At 43.7% G+C, this 17,649-nt stretch overlaps 1 protein-coding gene across 1 annotated transcript in view; it reads left to right on the forward strand.

The window, feature by feature from the left end:
- CACNA2D2 (calcium channel, voltage-dependent, alpha 2/delta subunit 2) overlaps positions 1-17,649 on the forward strand; it is an 871,471-nt gene that overhangs the window by 587,366 nt on the left and 266,456 nt on the right. The window contains exon 5 of the mRNA XM_015417855.1: positions 2,930-2,974. Within this exon, the coding sequence (XP_015273341.1) occupies positions 2,930-2,974 (45 nt within the window). The remainder of the gene's footprint in view (positions 1-2,929; positions 2,975-17,649) is intronic.

The raw sequence follows: 17,649 nt of genomic DNA on the forward strand, positions 1-17,649 counted from the left end.
AGCCCAACCACTTGCGGCCTTGATCCGTGCCCCTCTTGGCTCATTAAAGCGGGCCATGAGGGGTTTTGAGGTGCCTTGAGGGAGATTGTCAACAAGTCCCTTTTGGAGGGGCAGTTCCCCGAGGCACTCAAGGAAGCGTTGGTCCGCCCCCTTCTGAAAAAGCCAACTCTGGACCCGGCTGAATTAGCCAGCTATCGTCCGGTGTCCAACTTGCCCTATTTGGACAAGTTGATTGAGAGGGCGGTGGTGACTCAGTTACAGAGTTTTTTAGATGACACTTCCATCCTTGATCCATTCCAGTCTGGCTTTCGCCCGGGGTACGGGACGGAGACTGTGTCCCTGAAGTAATTAGTATATATTTCTCATTCCTATAGATTCAGAGATTTCAAAGTCAAAAGGAAACTGTTAGGAGCCTCTAATATGACTTTCCATAGAGTAGCACAGATTGGAAAATTTAACCTATATAGGCCCCGGTCACACGGGCCGGATATCGCACGGGGGGAGGCGTGGCTGTTTTCCCTGGGGTAAAATAACACGTGGTTGCGCGATCAGACATCCCGTGGAGGTTCCGTGGAGGTCCCGTGGGTAGGGGGAGGTGCCGATTACAGGACAATCCCGCGGCGCGGCAAAGAAGTGACTCGGTGTTTCATGGCAGGACCCGGGAGCACCAGTTAGTAAAGCAGGTCAGAAAGCCAGTCCAAGGTTCAGCCGATAGTTTAGTCAGAAAAGCGGTTCAAACAAGTCCCAATCAGTTGAACAGAGCCACAGTCAAAACATACCAGAAGTCAGAGTCCATAAATCAAGCCGAGTGCAGAGCTGAAGCCATAGTCCAGGAAACGCCGAGGTCAGTTAGCCATAAATCAGGAGCAGATAAACAGATGCTGAGAGTCCAGAAAACCAGCCGAGTCGAAACCAAAGTATTCACCGGAGCTGAAGCAAGGTCACACAGAGAGCTTGGTCCTGCCAACAATGTTGCCAGCACGATTTGCTCAAGGCAAAAGGTCTGCTGAAATAGCGTGCTGGCTCATTAACTCATTAGCTCCTTGAAGCAAGGTCCAGGCTGCTGTCAAAACTCAGGGCTGAGCGAGCATTGACCATGCATACGTGCAGCCTTTTGTCTATCATTCAGCTCTTGACACCTTCAGTCTTGGAGCCTGTTGACAGGTGGGGGAGAGTCTGGTGGTGATTGACTCGGACCAGGCAGTACCTGATCAGCCTCAGGTGGGTCCTGCTGAGTGCTATCCTCCTCAGGACTTACAGTTTCTTCTGTTAAAGGTGCCAAGTCCACCTGTTCCTGGCTGTCATACCCGGCTTCTGAGGCTACGTCGGGGGCAGGAATGACACGGTGCGGCAAACGGGTTTGGTTTTTTCTGTACACCAAAGTATGCGCATGCTCTGTTGGGTGCTTGTGCGCATCCATGGAGACTTGGGAAAAAAACCCTTTTTGCAAGGGGACATGGGCGGGCACCGGATGCCACCGGAAACGCGATCAGACGCCCGTCCTTGCCCCACGGTTACCGGAAACTAGTACCTCGGAGGTACTAGTTTTTTACCCCGTGTCTTCGGCGGGAAGCCTCGGGTGAGCCACGGGAGCTCTACACTTCCCAGATGTGGCAGTGAGATCGCGCCCGGAAAATCCGCCTATCTTCCGTCTCTCTAGCGTGGCTAATGTTCCGTGTGACCACAGTCATATTTCTGCATCCATTATTGAATTTCTTGTAACTTTCTACTGATGACAAATCACAGGGTATATGCAGGTACCATTTATGACAAGTAGCACCCACACGTTCCAACTTTACTGTGTGTCTCCAAAGCCTGGCCATTGCTTCTATTTTCCTAAGTGGTGCCAGAGAAGTGAGAAGAGAGAACTTAATGTTTGCCTAGCCAGTTGTTTTTTCTTCCCTGTTGCTTCTCCCCCAGCATAACAAGCATAGATTTGTATTTTAGATGGGGAAGAAGCATATGCTAAAGAGGGTCATTTCTATGAGGTACTTGGGAGTATGTTATTGCTTATTTGCTATGACTTGGCCTTTTGTTCTTAATGGAATAGTTTTAATGATGTCTGGTAGACATTCTGCCATGGGTTGCCTTACAGGATGATGACTGTTTTGTTTCTTACTGTAATTCTGTGCTTTGCATAATTTTTAACTTGTTGTAATCCACTACAAAGATCAATTTTTGGATGGAAGGGCAGGATATAAATGGGTTTAATAAATTATGCCAGATCACCAGCTTTAACCGCAGTCCGTCATTTGCACTACTGTGAATGTGCACCTAATCATTAATTGTAAAGTCCTTGTGTACCCCATGTGTCCACCTTGGTCCTCTTGAAAGATATGCTCTGGCAGTTTCATTCTCTGAACTTAATTCCCAGGTAGCCTACAAATGACGGGTAATGAAGTTCTAAGCATGCAGTTCCCAGAGCACATCAGTTGTCAGGACCAGGGTGGACACATGGGGCACACACAAAGACTTTGTAATCTGTGATTTGGTCCTTGTTGGTGCATGTGTGAGGTTGCTCTGTAGCTGCACTTCCACAAGCTGAATTAAGCCAAGGAAGACAGGGTAGCAAGAGCTTAGAAGCAAAAGGAGTAGACTGCAGAGCAACATGGTGGTATGGCAGCTCCAACTGTGGGGACTGCTACTATATTCACTTCCATGCTTGGCTTCTCTACTCTTCCCTAGAATGCAAGCAGCAGCACAGGCTAGTGTGTCTACCAACACTGCCCTCAGAAGCAAACTCTAAACTCTTGGTAAATAAATAAATAAATATACTCTGCCCCCAATCTGCAGGAATCAACTAGGTTCTGTCCTCAAAACATCAAAAGTTGGTAATCCTGCTAGGGTGATCACATATTAAAACCTTTTTTCTCCAAGGTCTGCAGTTGAGATCTGTTTACTTATAACATTTTCCCCCTTTGTCCGGCAGGAGAATGATATTGAATACTATGACTCCAAGGCTGAAACAAAATATGTAAGTACCTTCCAACTGCCCGCTGCTTGTGATCTGTGCTGTTAATGGTTACATGTTAATTCCTACAGGTTAGAATGGCTGTTTTCTTTGCCATACTGGTTGAAAGCTCATCCTCGTAAGCACTGAACTTACACTTCAGTGATCGACATAGCTTTAATTACGGCTTTGTAAACCTAACTTACACCAGAGCGATAATGGTTATTCATCTGTCTGTGCACCCATATAATGAAATACGTTCTCCCAGAATGGAACAAAAAAAATTATGTGCAACATTTGTGATTAGGAGATCTCACCCTTTCTCTTGGGAGCTCCCAGGGGTTTATATGGTACCCTCCCCACCTATTATCTCCAGAACAACCCTGTGAGGTAGATTAGGCTGAGCGAGTGTGTATAGCATGAGTACACCCAGTTAACTTCATGGCAAAGCAGGGATTTGAACCTGGGGTCTCCCTGCTCCTAATCCAAGACTCTGAACATTATACCACACTGCATCTTATGTCCTAGCCTTGCCACAGGATGGTGAGGATATAACAGTTAATTGTAGGGGGGGAACCTTTTCTTTGCCAAAAAAAATATTATCAAGGGGGCAGTTCAGATAATAGACCTGTAAACAAATTGCTTTTATCAGTCTTTAGATCTGAAGGAGGGAGCCAAAATTGGCATACTTTTTTGTGTGTTTGCTGTATTTCATGAACCTTTTAGTAGGTTTATTGCACTTAATTGGGCTGTTTAAAACATTTTTATTTAAACTGTATTAAAGGCAAATAACCATCTTGCCTACAGTATTGGGTCTCTTGTAATGATAACTACATTGCCATAACTTTCTAACTAATTCATCCCCTCTGCACCACCTTCTTTTTGTTTGTCCTGTCCCCTGGATGCTTTCCCTCACTTTTTGTGTCCTCCTCCATCACTATTGCATTGCCCAGTTGTTTACTGGCCGGCCGGCCGGCCACCTGTAGTGCTGTTTCCTCTGCTGGAGTGACTGATATGACATGACATCCTGCTTGCATCACCACCATCTCTGCCTGTCTGCCTCCTTGCCATTTCTCCTAGTCCTTCCCCGTTCCAACCCAGTGCTCTGTCAAATGGGGGGTCCCTTTGTCCCAGCTTTCAGACCAATCATTTTTATTCCTCTCCACTGCTCTGAGGGAAATGATGATGGCAGCAGGGAGCTTTTGGCTACCCCTCCCCCTCCCCTGCTTGTCTGCAGGCACCTGCACTCCAGCAGTTTCTTCCCTTCCACCAACATCTGCCACACATGATAAGGTAGGTAGACATTGTCAAGCCAGTGGAAGAGCATTATCTGCACAACTGCAGACAAATTTCCACTATTGGGGTTTCCCCCAAGTTTGCAGAAAAAACATCCCTTCTCTCTACATGCCCACAATCCACAGATTTAAGTATCTGTAGGTGGGGCCACAGTTGGCTGTTAGAATACACAAGGGGAGACCTGCAAGAAACCTGCAGGGAGGGGGCATTTCCCCCACCTTTGCTTCCTTCTCCCCCATTCTCTGTCAAAGTTCCCTCCTGTCTTTCTTTGTCAATCTTCCCTCTCCTCCCCTTCTCCTCTCACCCCTTCTATGTTAGCTTTCCTCCCTACCCCCTTCTCTAGGACTCCTTTCTCACCCTCTTTCTCCTCTCACCCCTTGTATGTCTCACCCCTCTCTTACCCCAGCTCTTTTCAGACAATGTCCTCTTTCCCCCACACATTCTCAGTCTGCCCTTCTCTTTCTCTCCCCTATTTCTCTCCCCTCCTGAAAATCTCCCCCTCTTCTGCCTCCCTTTCTGTGGCTTCATCGTTTTTCTGGCAGTGGGGAGGCCACTCACCTGGGAGGGATCCAGTGGTGGTATCCCTGCCCTGCAGCTCCAGAGGTGTCTTGTTGGCTGTGGGGAGGCCAGCTGCCTGGGAAGAACCCAGCAGCAGTGGCATCCCCTGCCCCGTGGCTCCAGGGCCATCTTGCTGGCCACAGGGAGGCTGCTCACCTGGGAAGGACCCAGCGGTCCCTGCCCCACAGCTTCAGGGCCATCTTGCTGGCTGTGGGGAGGATGGCCACCGAACAAAGCTCCAAGTCTGGATCAGGGGACCACGAGTCCGAACTGCACAAGCACCGACTTTTTAAAATTGTGGTGGGTGGGTTTAACCCCCCTGTGTATTTTTTAAAAACTTTTTGCATTTTTCTGCAACCTCAAGTGTGCAGAAAAACTTCTTTACCCTCCATGTGCCCCAGATCTGCGGAAATAAATATCCTCACACAGAGGGACCCTTGGCTATTAGATATATAGAGATGATGATGATGATATATGGCAGTTGTGTATTCTTTCCCTTGGCTGGTTTATCTGGTCAAGGATTTATTTCTGTCCAGAACAACCCAGTTCAACTGCTCTGACAGATCAGTGCAGGATAGTGGTTAGAGTGTTGTAGTAGCAATGGAGAAACCCAGGATCAAATCCCCATTCAGCCATGAAGTGCTTGGATCAGTCACTCTGTCATGGCCTAACCTACCTCACATAATTGTTATGAGGGGGAAATGAAGGTAGGTGTCCAGAGTCGGTGCTGAGCCCCTGCCCGTTGGGGACCTCTGCACCAAAGCAAGAGAACCACTGCAAGGGTAGCCTGGGTGAGTGGCATGGGGGCAGCCCAGAGACTGCCTCCCAGCAAGGAAAAGAAAGTCTGGGGGCAAGTGGGAGCGGAGTAGGAGGAGATGGAGGGAAGAACTCCTTGGAGGAAGGGTGAGGGAGAAAATGTAATAAATCAATTTCAGTAGCATCCCTTTTAAAAGTCTGTAACCCTGCCCATTATGGTTATTGTGAGGATAAAATGGAGAAGGGGAGAATCAGGTAGCGAGTGGGCTAAAAATGTTAACAATAGCTCTTTTCACACAACACGAGGCAGCTCATATGTTAGCTGAGACAAGGTGAGGCCCAAAGGATCTATTGCAACCAAAAGCCTGTGTGGCTCTCCTGCCTACCTCTCTAACAGCTCTTTCTCCTCTTGGGAGAGCTCCTTTTATTTGAGCAAATACCTACAGAGAACTGACAGGTAATGGATCTGCCCATTGGGCCTAGAAAAGAAGAGTCAGTGGCCGCCCCCCTCTGTGCATTTTCTGACAGCCCATCAGAGAAAGCCTGAAGGAGCCAGGTGCACTTTTGCTGGAGAAAGTCACTTTGCTTCCTGGGAAAATTTCTAAAATTAAAGCTGGCATCTGAAATTCAAATGAAGAGCAAACATCTAATTAGAGATAGAATCTAATTCTCTACCCTCCTCCCGGCACAGCCATCCTGTAATTCTGGCAATCAGCATGTTAAGTATAAACCAGAGAGCTTCAGTTCCCCAAGGAAATAGGCCTCTGCTAGTTACTGCATGTAATGAGAATACTTGGAGAGAGAGTACTGTTCAAAACAACTCCCAAGCATCAGCCCCTGGGTTAACTCACCCCAGAACTGGTTGCATTTCCTTAGTCATAGAGTTTGGTGCAATACTTTTGGCGCTCTCTGGGAGAAAACAAGCACTGGAATAATGCAAGTCTTTTGACTATCATCAAATAAAGCTCAATTGGAGTAGGAAGAACAGAAGCTGAGGGATCTCAGCTTGAGAAAAGACACAATGCCATTTGACAAAACTGTTCTCCCTGAACTTTCATAGTATTGTCAGGGGATTAGTCTTTTGTCTGTCATTGGGAAACTTTATGCTACATTTTTGCAAATTAAGCTCAGCACATGGATGCTACTTAGTAAAATTTTAGGACCAGAACAGATGGGTTTCTGCTAGGGGAAGTCAGCTCTGGACCACTGTTTGGTCCTCGCTCATTTGATCAATAAGTACGTAAGAAGGAAAAGGTCTAAACTGTATATTGCCTTTTTGGACCTTAAAGAGGCTTTTGATTCTGTTTCAAGGGAACTTCTCTGGGTAAAGCTTGAGGGGATGTCTTTGGATAGGAGGTTATTATTTCTTATCAAAAGACTTCACACCTCCACATCCTGTCAGGTCAGGTGTTCTTCGTCTGGGAGACTTTCTCCCAAGATCTGTATTAGTAAAGGGTTAAAGCAGGGGTGCATTTTAGCCCTCCATTTGTTTAACCTTTTTAAAAAAATGACCTCACCCCTATTTTGTTATTAGTTGATGGCCATAGCCCTAGACTTGGCTGTACTCTTATTCCTTAGTTATTATATGCAGATGACATGGTTCTTTTGTCTACTTGGACTAAACCACTTACTGAACCGTTGCCATGAATATTGCGTGATTAACAGATTGGAGCTGAATTATGAAAAATCAAATGTATTAGTTGTTCCCTATTCCTGAAAATCATATGTGGATTATTAATGGCAACAAACTTTGGTTAAGCACTTCAAATATCTGGGCACCTATTTCCAATCTAATGCTACTTGGACCTATCACGGAATGGCTATTAATCTAGCTAAAGTTAGTGCTGCAGCAATTTCTCGCTTTTATTTTTCCGTTCAAGGTAACCAGTATGTGCCAGCTGCACTTAAAGCCTTCAATGCTAAAGCTGGAGCGCAATTATTATATGGAGTACCTCTCTGGATTGATGCACTGGCACATTTCAGTCAAACATGTCCACTCTACCTTTCTGCAAAAGATCATGTGTTCCATATGCCGCATTATGTTTGGAATGTGGTCAGAATTTGTTGGCTACTAAGGAATGGATCCTCACTATTAAATGTTGGTTCCGACTCCATTTCAACTCTGACCCCTTTAGTTATACATACCAACTACTTTCTGAATCTGTTAATTCCAGCTGGATTTCTTACATCGAAGCCAAAATAAGTTCCCTGAATTTATCTCTAGAATCCTTATTTATGCTTTCTGAGTCTGAGGCCTTTTTAAAAATAAAATCTAGTTTATTGGGATCAGATGTACAAACTCTTTATAGCCTGGCTAACAGAACCTGTTCTCCCTTAAACTTTGGGAATTTTCCAAATGCAAATCTTCCAGCTGTATACCTCTGTCAACTCATAGCTCTAAATTTGCGTAGAGCCATATCCTTGGCTAGATTTAATGTTCTTCCTTCAGCTATCTTATCTGGCATATTCCAAGGGATTCCCTATCCTAGCAGGTGCTGTCCTTGTATGAAGGACTGTGTTGAAACTGTCGCCCATGTTCTTCTCCAGTGCCCTCTCTATCTGGCGTCCCATCAGGATCTTCTATATCCCATATTAGCCCAACTTTTAGAGACCTCTGTTGATTTTAAGGTCCTTTTTTTGCTTGATAACCCAGATACAAAAATAACTGAAATAGTAGCAAAGTTTCTTTGCACTGCCATGGTCACACGTCCTGATAAGTGATACTATGAATTAGGTTTTATTATGCTGTTACTCTGTTTATTTATTCTGCAACTCTAATTTTACTCTGCATGGATTTTGTGTTTAGATTATTGTATCTACATGTATATGCCAATAAAGAATTGTCTGTCTGTGTGTCAGGGAAAAATTAGGAAGGAGTCCTTTGAAGGATGTGTCAAGAAAAGGAAAGCATGTGTATTCCAGTGTAAGGAAGCAACTTTTAAAAGCCTGCTTGCCATCATTTGGAGCATTCAACACTGGACCAGAATAGGGTGGTTTACATTCATAGTTTATGTTCATAATGTCATATAATTTACATTCATAGATTGAAATGTACAAATAATTATTCTAATTTAAATCAGGAATCTCCAGCAAGTAGCTCATAATCTACTGATAGCCTGCTGGCTGCTGCAGAGTAGTTCATGCATCCCATAGAAAACCCAGGAAGAGATTGTGAAAAGATCTGTTCCAGGATTTTCTTGTTTAAAATTTTAATTTATAGGATTTTTCTCTGTGCTTCTGAACTGGTAGCTTTATTTCTGGTCCTCTTCCTAGTCCATTTCCTGTTTCTGGGACAGAATGAAACTTGGTAACATGCACAGAGAGAGGAGGGAGTAGTCTGGGACATTGTTCATTACTCAGAAGTAGCTCTCTTTAAAGAAAATGTTGTCCAGATGCTAATGGGGAACTTTCCAAGGCCTCTGATCTCCTCTTCTATGCTCATCACATTAAGTTCACCCTAAACTATGTGGGTACACTGTGGCTGTTCAGGAATCTAGCTTCCACAGCTGCTTGAGCTGCTTTTATTGATGGAAGCAGAAGCCAGACTTTTCAGAAGGCAGACCTAAAAAAAATGTGACATCTGGCCACCCTAGACTTTTGTATGCCTCCAAGATCTCTAAACAAAAACCGTTCAGGCAGAAGCCATTGAATGGTTACAAGATCTTTGTCTCCATGATCCAATTTGCCCTGCAAATATGCTTACTTGCCCTCCCTTCAGTTTCTAGAATTTATCTTACACAAGCTCATCTACACAACACAATCTAATAGCCTGTTTGAAGACAAACATTGTGTTCGTTATAAAAGGCCTTCAATCTCCTGCCTCTGCTCTCACTCACTTTCTTCCTTGTGACATTTTTCTAATTTGTTTTCAGGCTTGTTTGACTTCCTCAGCCACTGTCTTTGGCCTTGAACCTGAAAGCTCTTGAATGCCAAACAAGTTTTGGTTTGTGTAGGGTTGCTGAATTTTTTGCACATTCAAATATGTGCATAATCATGAATAGTTTAAGCATGAGGTGGTAAATCTCTACCTCTGGCATGCTTATTCACTTGCTCTTAAGAATTTATAGTGCTGTAAAATGTTCTTAAAGAAACATGGCTTACAGTTGACTGATTTAATAATCAATGTGTTTTTAAAGTCAGCCACAACTATTGACATCATTTAGGCTGGCTGTTCTATAGTACTGGCTGGTCCAGGGCTTTTCAGCTAGTATCTGAAACTGAGTTTCTAATAAATATATTTACAGTTGTATTTACTAGCTTCTCTGCCAGTCTCTCAAGGGAAACTTGATTATTTTTTCTAGCTGAGCCATGAAGGCAAGAAAAAACTGGCTTCCTTTCCACCTTTCTCTAAATTTGACCTGGATAGCTCCCTCTCAACTGGTTTCACCCAAGCCAACACTTAGCTGGGAAGCTTGCGTGCCTTACCTCTAAGTACTGGCTGGAAAGATTCAGCTTGGGGGATATCCAAATGGCAGCCCTGGCTTCAGTATCTGGCATCTCCAGCTGATCAGGTAGTAGGTGGTATGAAAGGCTTCTGTCTGAGGAGCTGCCATTCAACATGGAATAGACAATACTGACCTTGGTATACCAGTGGTTTCAGTATATGGCAGCTTTATGTGTTCATTCACATCTCAACACCAGTTTAAAAGCATCTTTGCCTTTCCTGCCCTCTCTGTTAAACACTGCTTTCTAGCCTAATTTCTCAACAGGGCCATGCCTATCTGGAATATTCTTCCCTGTGTTTGAACCATCAACAACCATTTGTGTGTACCGACACCATCTCACAACTACTGAACTATGGCTGCGATCAGATGAGCTGTTTGATCTGATGTTGCTGCTTTTCCCCTCTGGGTTAAAATGCTCATTCAGGCAGTGACATCTGTATCCTGTTCCCCAGTCATCAGCACCCCATTCTCACTCCTGACTTTCCCAACACCTGAGAAAGTCCTATCTTTACAGATTGAACTGGTCTCATTGTGAACTCTCTCTTGTGAAATCAAGCCGTTTGGGAAGTCAGATCGCACACTTCTGTCTGCGTGCCATTTTTAAAATTTAGTTAGTGATGTGTGCATAAGGAGATTTTCACCCCAGGGTTTTGAATCACCGCTTGAGCGTTTCTGCACCCAAACATTCTGTCAGGATTGGGAGCCCCTGGGGGAGTTGGTTTTGAATGACAACCCCCCCCCCCAAAAAAAACCCCTCTCTCATGTTTCTTGGGGCTGGAAAGTCATGGAAATAGTCCCTAGTTAGACTCTCATATCAGGAGGGAGGCTGGGGAGGCTGATATCCCTAATTCAGGGAAGCTTGGGTAAAGCTGGAAAAATTTAATTTTTTTTATGTTTCCCCCCATGTATTCCATGGAAGCGAGGCAAAGTGAAGGAGGCTGAGAGGGGCCAGCTGTCAAAATGGAGTGCTGCTTTGAATGAATGCCTCCGTGCATGCATGAAAGACAATTTTAAAAAAGGATGCTGCCCGACTGCCCACTTTGTGGTTACTGTACAGGAATAATCTGAACATTCAACCATGGAGTGAGCATGCAGTGAGGCAGGTTAAGGGTGGCATGTTTGTTTATCCAGAACAAATAACACCAGATACAATAGAGGCATGGCCAGACCACACCGAGCCTGTTGTCTGACCGCAGCCTATATGTGGCTACACCAGGCTTTAGAGAGGCATCCAGTTTTGATAAGCCATCTAGAATTTACACTGAAGTCCTCTCAAATATGTATTTGTCCTCATGAGCAGAACCAATATTCTTTCTTTTTTAATTTCAAGCTGTCTAGACAGACTTTCCTATTGTGACATTCAGTTGAAATTTAAATTCCACCCAGTATTTTCTTTCTCCTTGGAAGGTGTTTATACACATAATAAAGTTACCTTCCTTTTTGAGACACTAAGAAGAGATTTAACATTGTCTGCTGTTCATTTAAGGCTTGTTTTCCATACCACATATCATTCTCTTCTCTATTCAATTTCAAATTATCAGCATTCTTTGACATCAGCACTAGGTACCTTGTTCTTTTAGCAATTTCACCAATGCCATGGTAGTGAAATATTTCCTACTTTCTACTTCCTTGTTAAGATTCCCTGTCAGCATGGAAATGAAGTGTTTAGTTCCCCCATTTCTCTAAAGCCTCATTTGTTTTGTAATAAACAAGATACCACAGTGGACACAAACCAGCAACAACATTACAAAAAACAAAACAAAAACCTCCTAGTTGCCTGTTCGGGTTATTTATGCCTGCCAGATTTGGAATGAGATATTTCTAAGAAAATATCAGCAGTTACATTGGGTAGAATTATCAAGGACATTAACCATACATTTCAGGGCAAGCCTCTATCAGATTAGGGTTAGGAGGAATCTTGCAGTGTTTCTTGAATTATTCTATAATCCTTTTACAAAAGGACTTCCTTTTTCAATGGTTTAAGCTGGAAAATGTTGACCATGAAAGTAGTGAATTGCAGATCAGGGTTTTGGAACACAGGTTTTAATGGAAGCAGTTTAGGTGGACTTCTCTTTATAGTTGACCACAGTGTAAGCAATGCATTTCATAACTTTTATGTGGTTTTCTAAGCATGTTTACCTGACTATCTTCTGCTATTGGGGTTGCCCCAGGTTTCTGTCACGCACTGTAGCTGCACCAGTCTTGCTAAAGGCACCAATGCGTTAATGTTGGACATATTTCAAGAAGACACTGAGGAACCTAGAAATATGAACATGATCTTAGTTCAGTTAGTCATGTTTATTTGTGTTGCTACGTGCTTGGACTGTGGTGAAAGAAACCTCTGGATCATGTTCACACAGGGTGGAAGATTCCAGGTGAGGGAACCTGCTTATCTCTGGTAAAGAATGCAGTCCTGAACAAGAGTAAAACTTGACTGAACACTTTTTCCCAAGGAGCCATGCCTGGCAAGTCAACTTCTCTGTTTGACATAGGAGCTTTCAGTAATGGTAGAGGATGCAAGCTCTAGCCAACCTTTGGGTGAAATATCTACCAGTGGCATCCTAAGGAAAATTACTCCCTTCTCATTCAGGTCAATGAGTTTAGAAGGGTGTAGCTATGTTAATGTCTGAAAATGAATCAGCTTTCTTACAAGCCATGAAATTCTAAGGAAATGTGGGAAACAGGAAATCTTTTTCCTGAACTTTTTCATTTCACCAAATGAGAAGGGAGCACTCACTGGAAAAGACCCTGATGCTGGGAAAGATTGAAGGTCAAAGAAGACGGGGACGGCAAAGGATGAGATGGTTAGACAGTGTCAGCGATGCAACGAACATGAAATTGAGCCAACTTCGGAGGACGGCGGAAGACAGGAGAGCCTGGCGGGAGATTGTCCATGGGGTCGCGAAGAGTCGGACTCGACTGTGCGACTGAACAACAAAGAAGTTGACAAAGACAGCCAGTTGTCTGACGGATAATGGCAACACTTGAAATTGCTACGCATATGGATTACTGTTGGGGGAATTTTTTAAGTAAAATTATTGTCCACCACCTGTTGAAAAACATACGTAGTGTTCTGTATACCAGAGACTCTATTAAATGTATTACTTCTTTCAGCAGTATTCTACCTAATTTTATTCCAACAAATAGAAAAATGATTATGATGAAATTAAAAAGGTACAAGATTGTGTGCAGTAGAACTAAATAGAAAAACCACAGATACCTCCATTTTTGTTAACATCCATTTTAAAATTTAAATTGAGCCTGAGCTCTCTCAAATGAAGTTAGTTCAAACAGACAATGCCTATTCAGTAAAACTGTGACTTTATTCAAGAAGCTTGTGCCAGATTTAAATGTGGAGGGAAATGGAAATGGGATTCCTATTCATTGGACTTGTGTTCATTCCCATGTAATTCTGAATGTGGACTTCTAAAAAAAATAATTTAAAAAAAGTTAATAGGGATACTAGATTATTTATATGGGGAAACAGAAGATACGCAGTACTTTGTTTAAAAAAACCCTCTTTGCTCATTTTTCCAATATAAGAGGGTCTCAATGTTTATTCATAGAGAAGCGTTCAAATTAACTAACATTTACTATGGATACCACTAGTAGAATGGGAGAAAATGACAGTCATTTTTCTAAGGCTTATTACTGTGTTTATGGGTAGAAAACAGTGTTTAAAAATCATAACTGAGGCCAAAATTCTCTGGACCAAACTCCAGCTGGATTAAGCTGGCCCTATTCCACCATCTAGAGAGTACTGATTTACACACCAACAAATGCAGTAGCCTTATTTTTCTGTGTATGATTAATAAGTCATCAGTTTTCTAGTCTCCCATCCCCCAAAAAATCGGGCAAGCACTGTTCTCAATCCTTCTTTCATGGATAGAATGATGCAATTACTATGCTTTGGGGTGGATCCAACAGTGTATTTTCTCTGGGTGCAAGAAGTTCCACTTGTAGAGCATCAATTCCACAGCTCCCCCTTCCCACAGAAGCCTGAAATGCCCCTGAAATCCTGTCCCAAGGGTTTCCTCTCCCCCAGGAGCAGAACCTCAAGGGGCATTTCAGGTTGTCATGGGTGGAGCCACAAAAGTCACATGCTATGAGCAGAAGTCCTTGCACCGAAGGAAATAACTCTGTGAAATACACACACACACACACCCTCCATGTGGTGTGAATGGCAAAGGCCTTTGTATCAATCTTTCCCGGCAGTCTGATCTCTTTAAATCTCAGACCATTCCTGTTAGTCTCTTTAGTTAAACATGGATGAACTTTGTGTTTGATGTGACCTCCAGCATTGGTACAAATGGCAAACAAATGTGAAAAAGTCACAAAAAGCCTGAAAGCTGACCCTCCATGCACAAGCTGTTGGACTGAAAGTAACAGCTAGAGGCTCCTGCTATTTCAGTGCATCCAGTCTGAAGTTTGTTTTCCTTTGCCTTTCTGGTTGTGAGTACAGAGAAAATTCTTCCTGGGAAAGGAAAACCTTTCTAAAGTCAGATTGAAGTGTGAAATCAGAAGACATTCTTATACCATGAACGTCTTCCTTGTAGGACATCTGCCATTTGATGTGCAAGATCCAGCATGGTGTAGTGGTTAGAGTGTCAAACTAGAGTCTAGGAGTCCCAGATTAAAATCTCCACTCTGCCATGGGAGCTTTCTGGGTGACCTTGAGCCTCTCTCTCTCAGCCTAACATACCTCACAGGCTTGTTTTGAGGGGGGAAACCAGAGAAGGGGAGAATAGGCTTGCCAAGTCCCCCTGGGGGGGCGGGGAAACCCCCGCCCCAGAGGCCCGTTCCCTGCCGCCGGCAGATCGGGCCCCGGGGGGAACTCCACCCCCACGTGCACATCACCAGGAAGTGATGTGACGACGCCGGGCACGCTGGGGGCGGGGCCACTACCATCTGAAGGAAAACTCTATGGTTTTCCCTCGGACAGTCGTGGCCCCGCCCCCAGCATTAAAATCTTCCAACACGTATTCAGGTGCCGCTTTATCATAGGTTTATAGTAGGGGTGTGCACACAAAAAAAATGGGATTTTTCAGATTCAGATATATTGGGGGGTGGGGAGACCCCAAATTGGGATTCCTGAAAAAAACCAAATTCCTATACTGGTATGGTATTTGGATTTTTCAGAAATCCCATTTTCTTTTCTGACTCCATTATAGCCTATGGGACTATTATAGTCAATGGGGAATCTATCTGGGGGTGTCCAGGGGTATGAGAGGACTATTTTTGAGGTTGAGGCATAGCTTCTGGTGCCTCTCCTCAAAAGATCCCAAGTTTCAAAAAGAGTGGACCAGGTGGTCCAATTTTATGGGCTCCCAAATAAGGTGCCCTGATCCTCCATTGTTTCCAATGGTGGGGGGAAACAGCAAAAAACAAAACAAAACAAGGACTGATGTCAAAACAGAGGGTCTCTTCAGTAGAAACTGAAGTGGGGGGATTTTTCCAACCCCAGAAGAACCAGTGCATGTACAGAGTGCCCAGCACAAACCATTGTCACTGTGGCAGTGCTAGTTCAGCAAATCCAAGAAGGGGGGTTCCAAGCCCAGCATAGCCAGTACATATACAGAGTGTCAAGCAGTACCAGTGCAATCTACTAGTGCCCAACCAAACCCAGTGCCTTCCCTTAAATGCTTTCTTTTTTTCCTCCATTGAAAACAATGGAGGATGGGAGCACCTTCTTTGGGCACTCTGTACATGCACTGATCCTGCTGGGCATTCTGTACATGTGCTGGCTTTGTTCAGCTTGCAACCCCACTTGCTTGGATTTATTGAGCTGGCATTGCCACAGTGGCACTAGTTCTGCTGGGAACTCTGGACATGCACTTAAAAAATGCCACCCTACCTTCAGTTTCTATTTCAGACACTCTCTGGTCCCTGCTTTTGGACTGATTTTTTTCTTCATTGGAAATAATGGAGAATGGGGGCACCTTCTCTGGTGGCCCATAGAATTGGACCCCCTGGTCCAATCTTTTTGAAATGGGGGATCTTTTGAGTAGAGGCACCAGAAGCTATGCTTAAAATTTGATGCCTCTACCTCAAAAAACAGCCCCTAAGAATTCCGCATACCTTCCAGATAGATTCCCCATTATAGCCTGTGGGAATCATTAACTATAATGGTTCCCATAGGTTATAATGGAGCCAAAGGCATTTAAAGGTGTTCCAATCCCTTTAAATGTGTTTGTGAAGCTGCAGCTTTACCCAGAATGGTGTTGAAGGGGAGTGCACTCTCTTTAAATGCCATTTAACTGGGGCTTTCCTGTTTTCCCAGATAATCCTGAATTTCTTCAGAATTATCTGGGATTGGCTATGCACGATAGCTGAAAATATAACCCCCTCTATATCCAGCCGAAAGAATACCCAATAAATACTGATAAGGTATTTTCCAGCTATTTTTTCAACTCGTATAGAGCTGAATGCACACCGCTAGTGTACAGGTACTGTAAGCACAGAAGTGCTTTGTGATAGGTAAATTAATATTTCTGTGGGGAGGTTTTTTCTTTTATTTGCTTACTGTGTTATTTCTTTCCTGCTTCAGTGCAAACTTGCCATTTTAGTAAAAATAAGCAGTTATGTATATAAATTTATAATAAAATTTTCCATATAGGGGTGTGTGGGTGTGTGGGTTTATATACAAGCCCACCCCCAGTGGCTGGGTGATTTCTTCAACCCTGTTTCATTTGCCAGTAAGAAATTCCTATTTGTCTGGACATCTGAGAAAATAATTCCTGTCGGTGAAAAGTGGCCTCTTTTTCACTAGAAAAATCTGGTCACCCTAGTCTAGAATGAAGGGGGGGGGAGTCTGCTTTACACACATCCCTAGTGCAAGGTAAAGTCAGAGCGCAATAACTTAGGGAAAGGGGCAAGAAATACTGCTGGGAAAGTGAGCAAATGGTTGTTACTGTATGGCTTTTCTTCTCCACTTCATTTCTTGTAAAGGAATTTAAAATTCAGAGCACAAGGAAAGTGATTGATGCATTGGAGGCGCTACAGCAATGGGTGTGCTAAGCAATGCAAATGGATGGGTTTCTATACAATCAGCAGGAGTTTATGAACTGCACTGCTGAGGACTCCTGAGAATGGGAGGCACTGGAGCTGTCAGTGTTTGCGTGCAAATGGAGTTCATAAATGTGATCAATTTCATGGCAGCCAGACGGTCTCCTTAGAACCATGAATTGATGCTGTCGGTGTAATTATTATAAATATCAGATATTTATATCTGCCCAGCAAGAAATATATGTATAAAAAGCACTTTACCAATAAATCATAATATTTCCATGACTCTGCTAATGGCTTACCAAGCATAGATAGAACAACGCAACAGGCAAGATATAAATACTTCATATGGTGGGTCCTTGTGAGCCTCAGCTAGTCTTTTCTGATTCTCAAGGGCCATAAACAGTTATCAGTTCTGTTAATGAAGATCAAAGCACTGTCTTAGAAGGAGCAATGAAGGTTCAGGGCTAGCTTTGCCATAAATTGACTAGAAGCAGTCTGCTTCAGTCAGCACATTCCAGAGGGCACATTGTTTTCCTTACTCCCAAATGCCATGTCTATGTCATTTTTTTAAAAAAAAAAGCCCCATCAAAGAAGTAAGCCACCCAGGCCAGTCGAGAGATGGGAGGGAATCCTGTA

The sequence above is a fragment of the Gekko japonicus genome, unplaced genomic scaffold (assembly GCF_001447785.1).
Source record: "Gekko japonicus isolate JY-2015 unplaced genomic scaffold, Gekko_japonicus_V1.1 scaffold314, whole genome shotgun sequence".
NCBI classification, from domain to species: Eukaryota; Metazoa; Chordata; class Lepidosauria; order Squamata; family Gekkonidae; genus Gekko; species Gekko japonicus.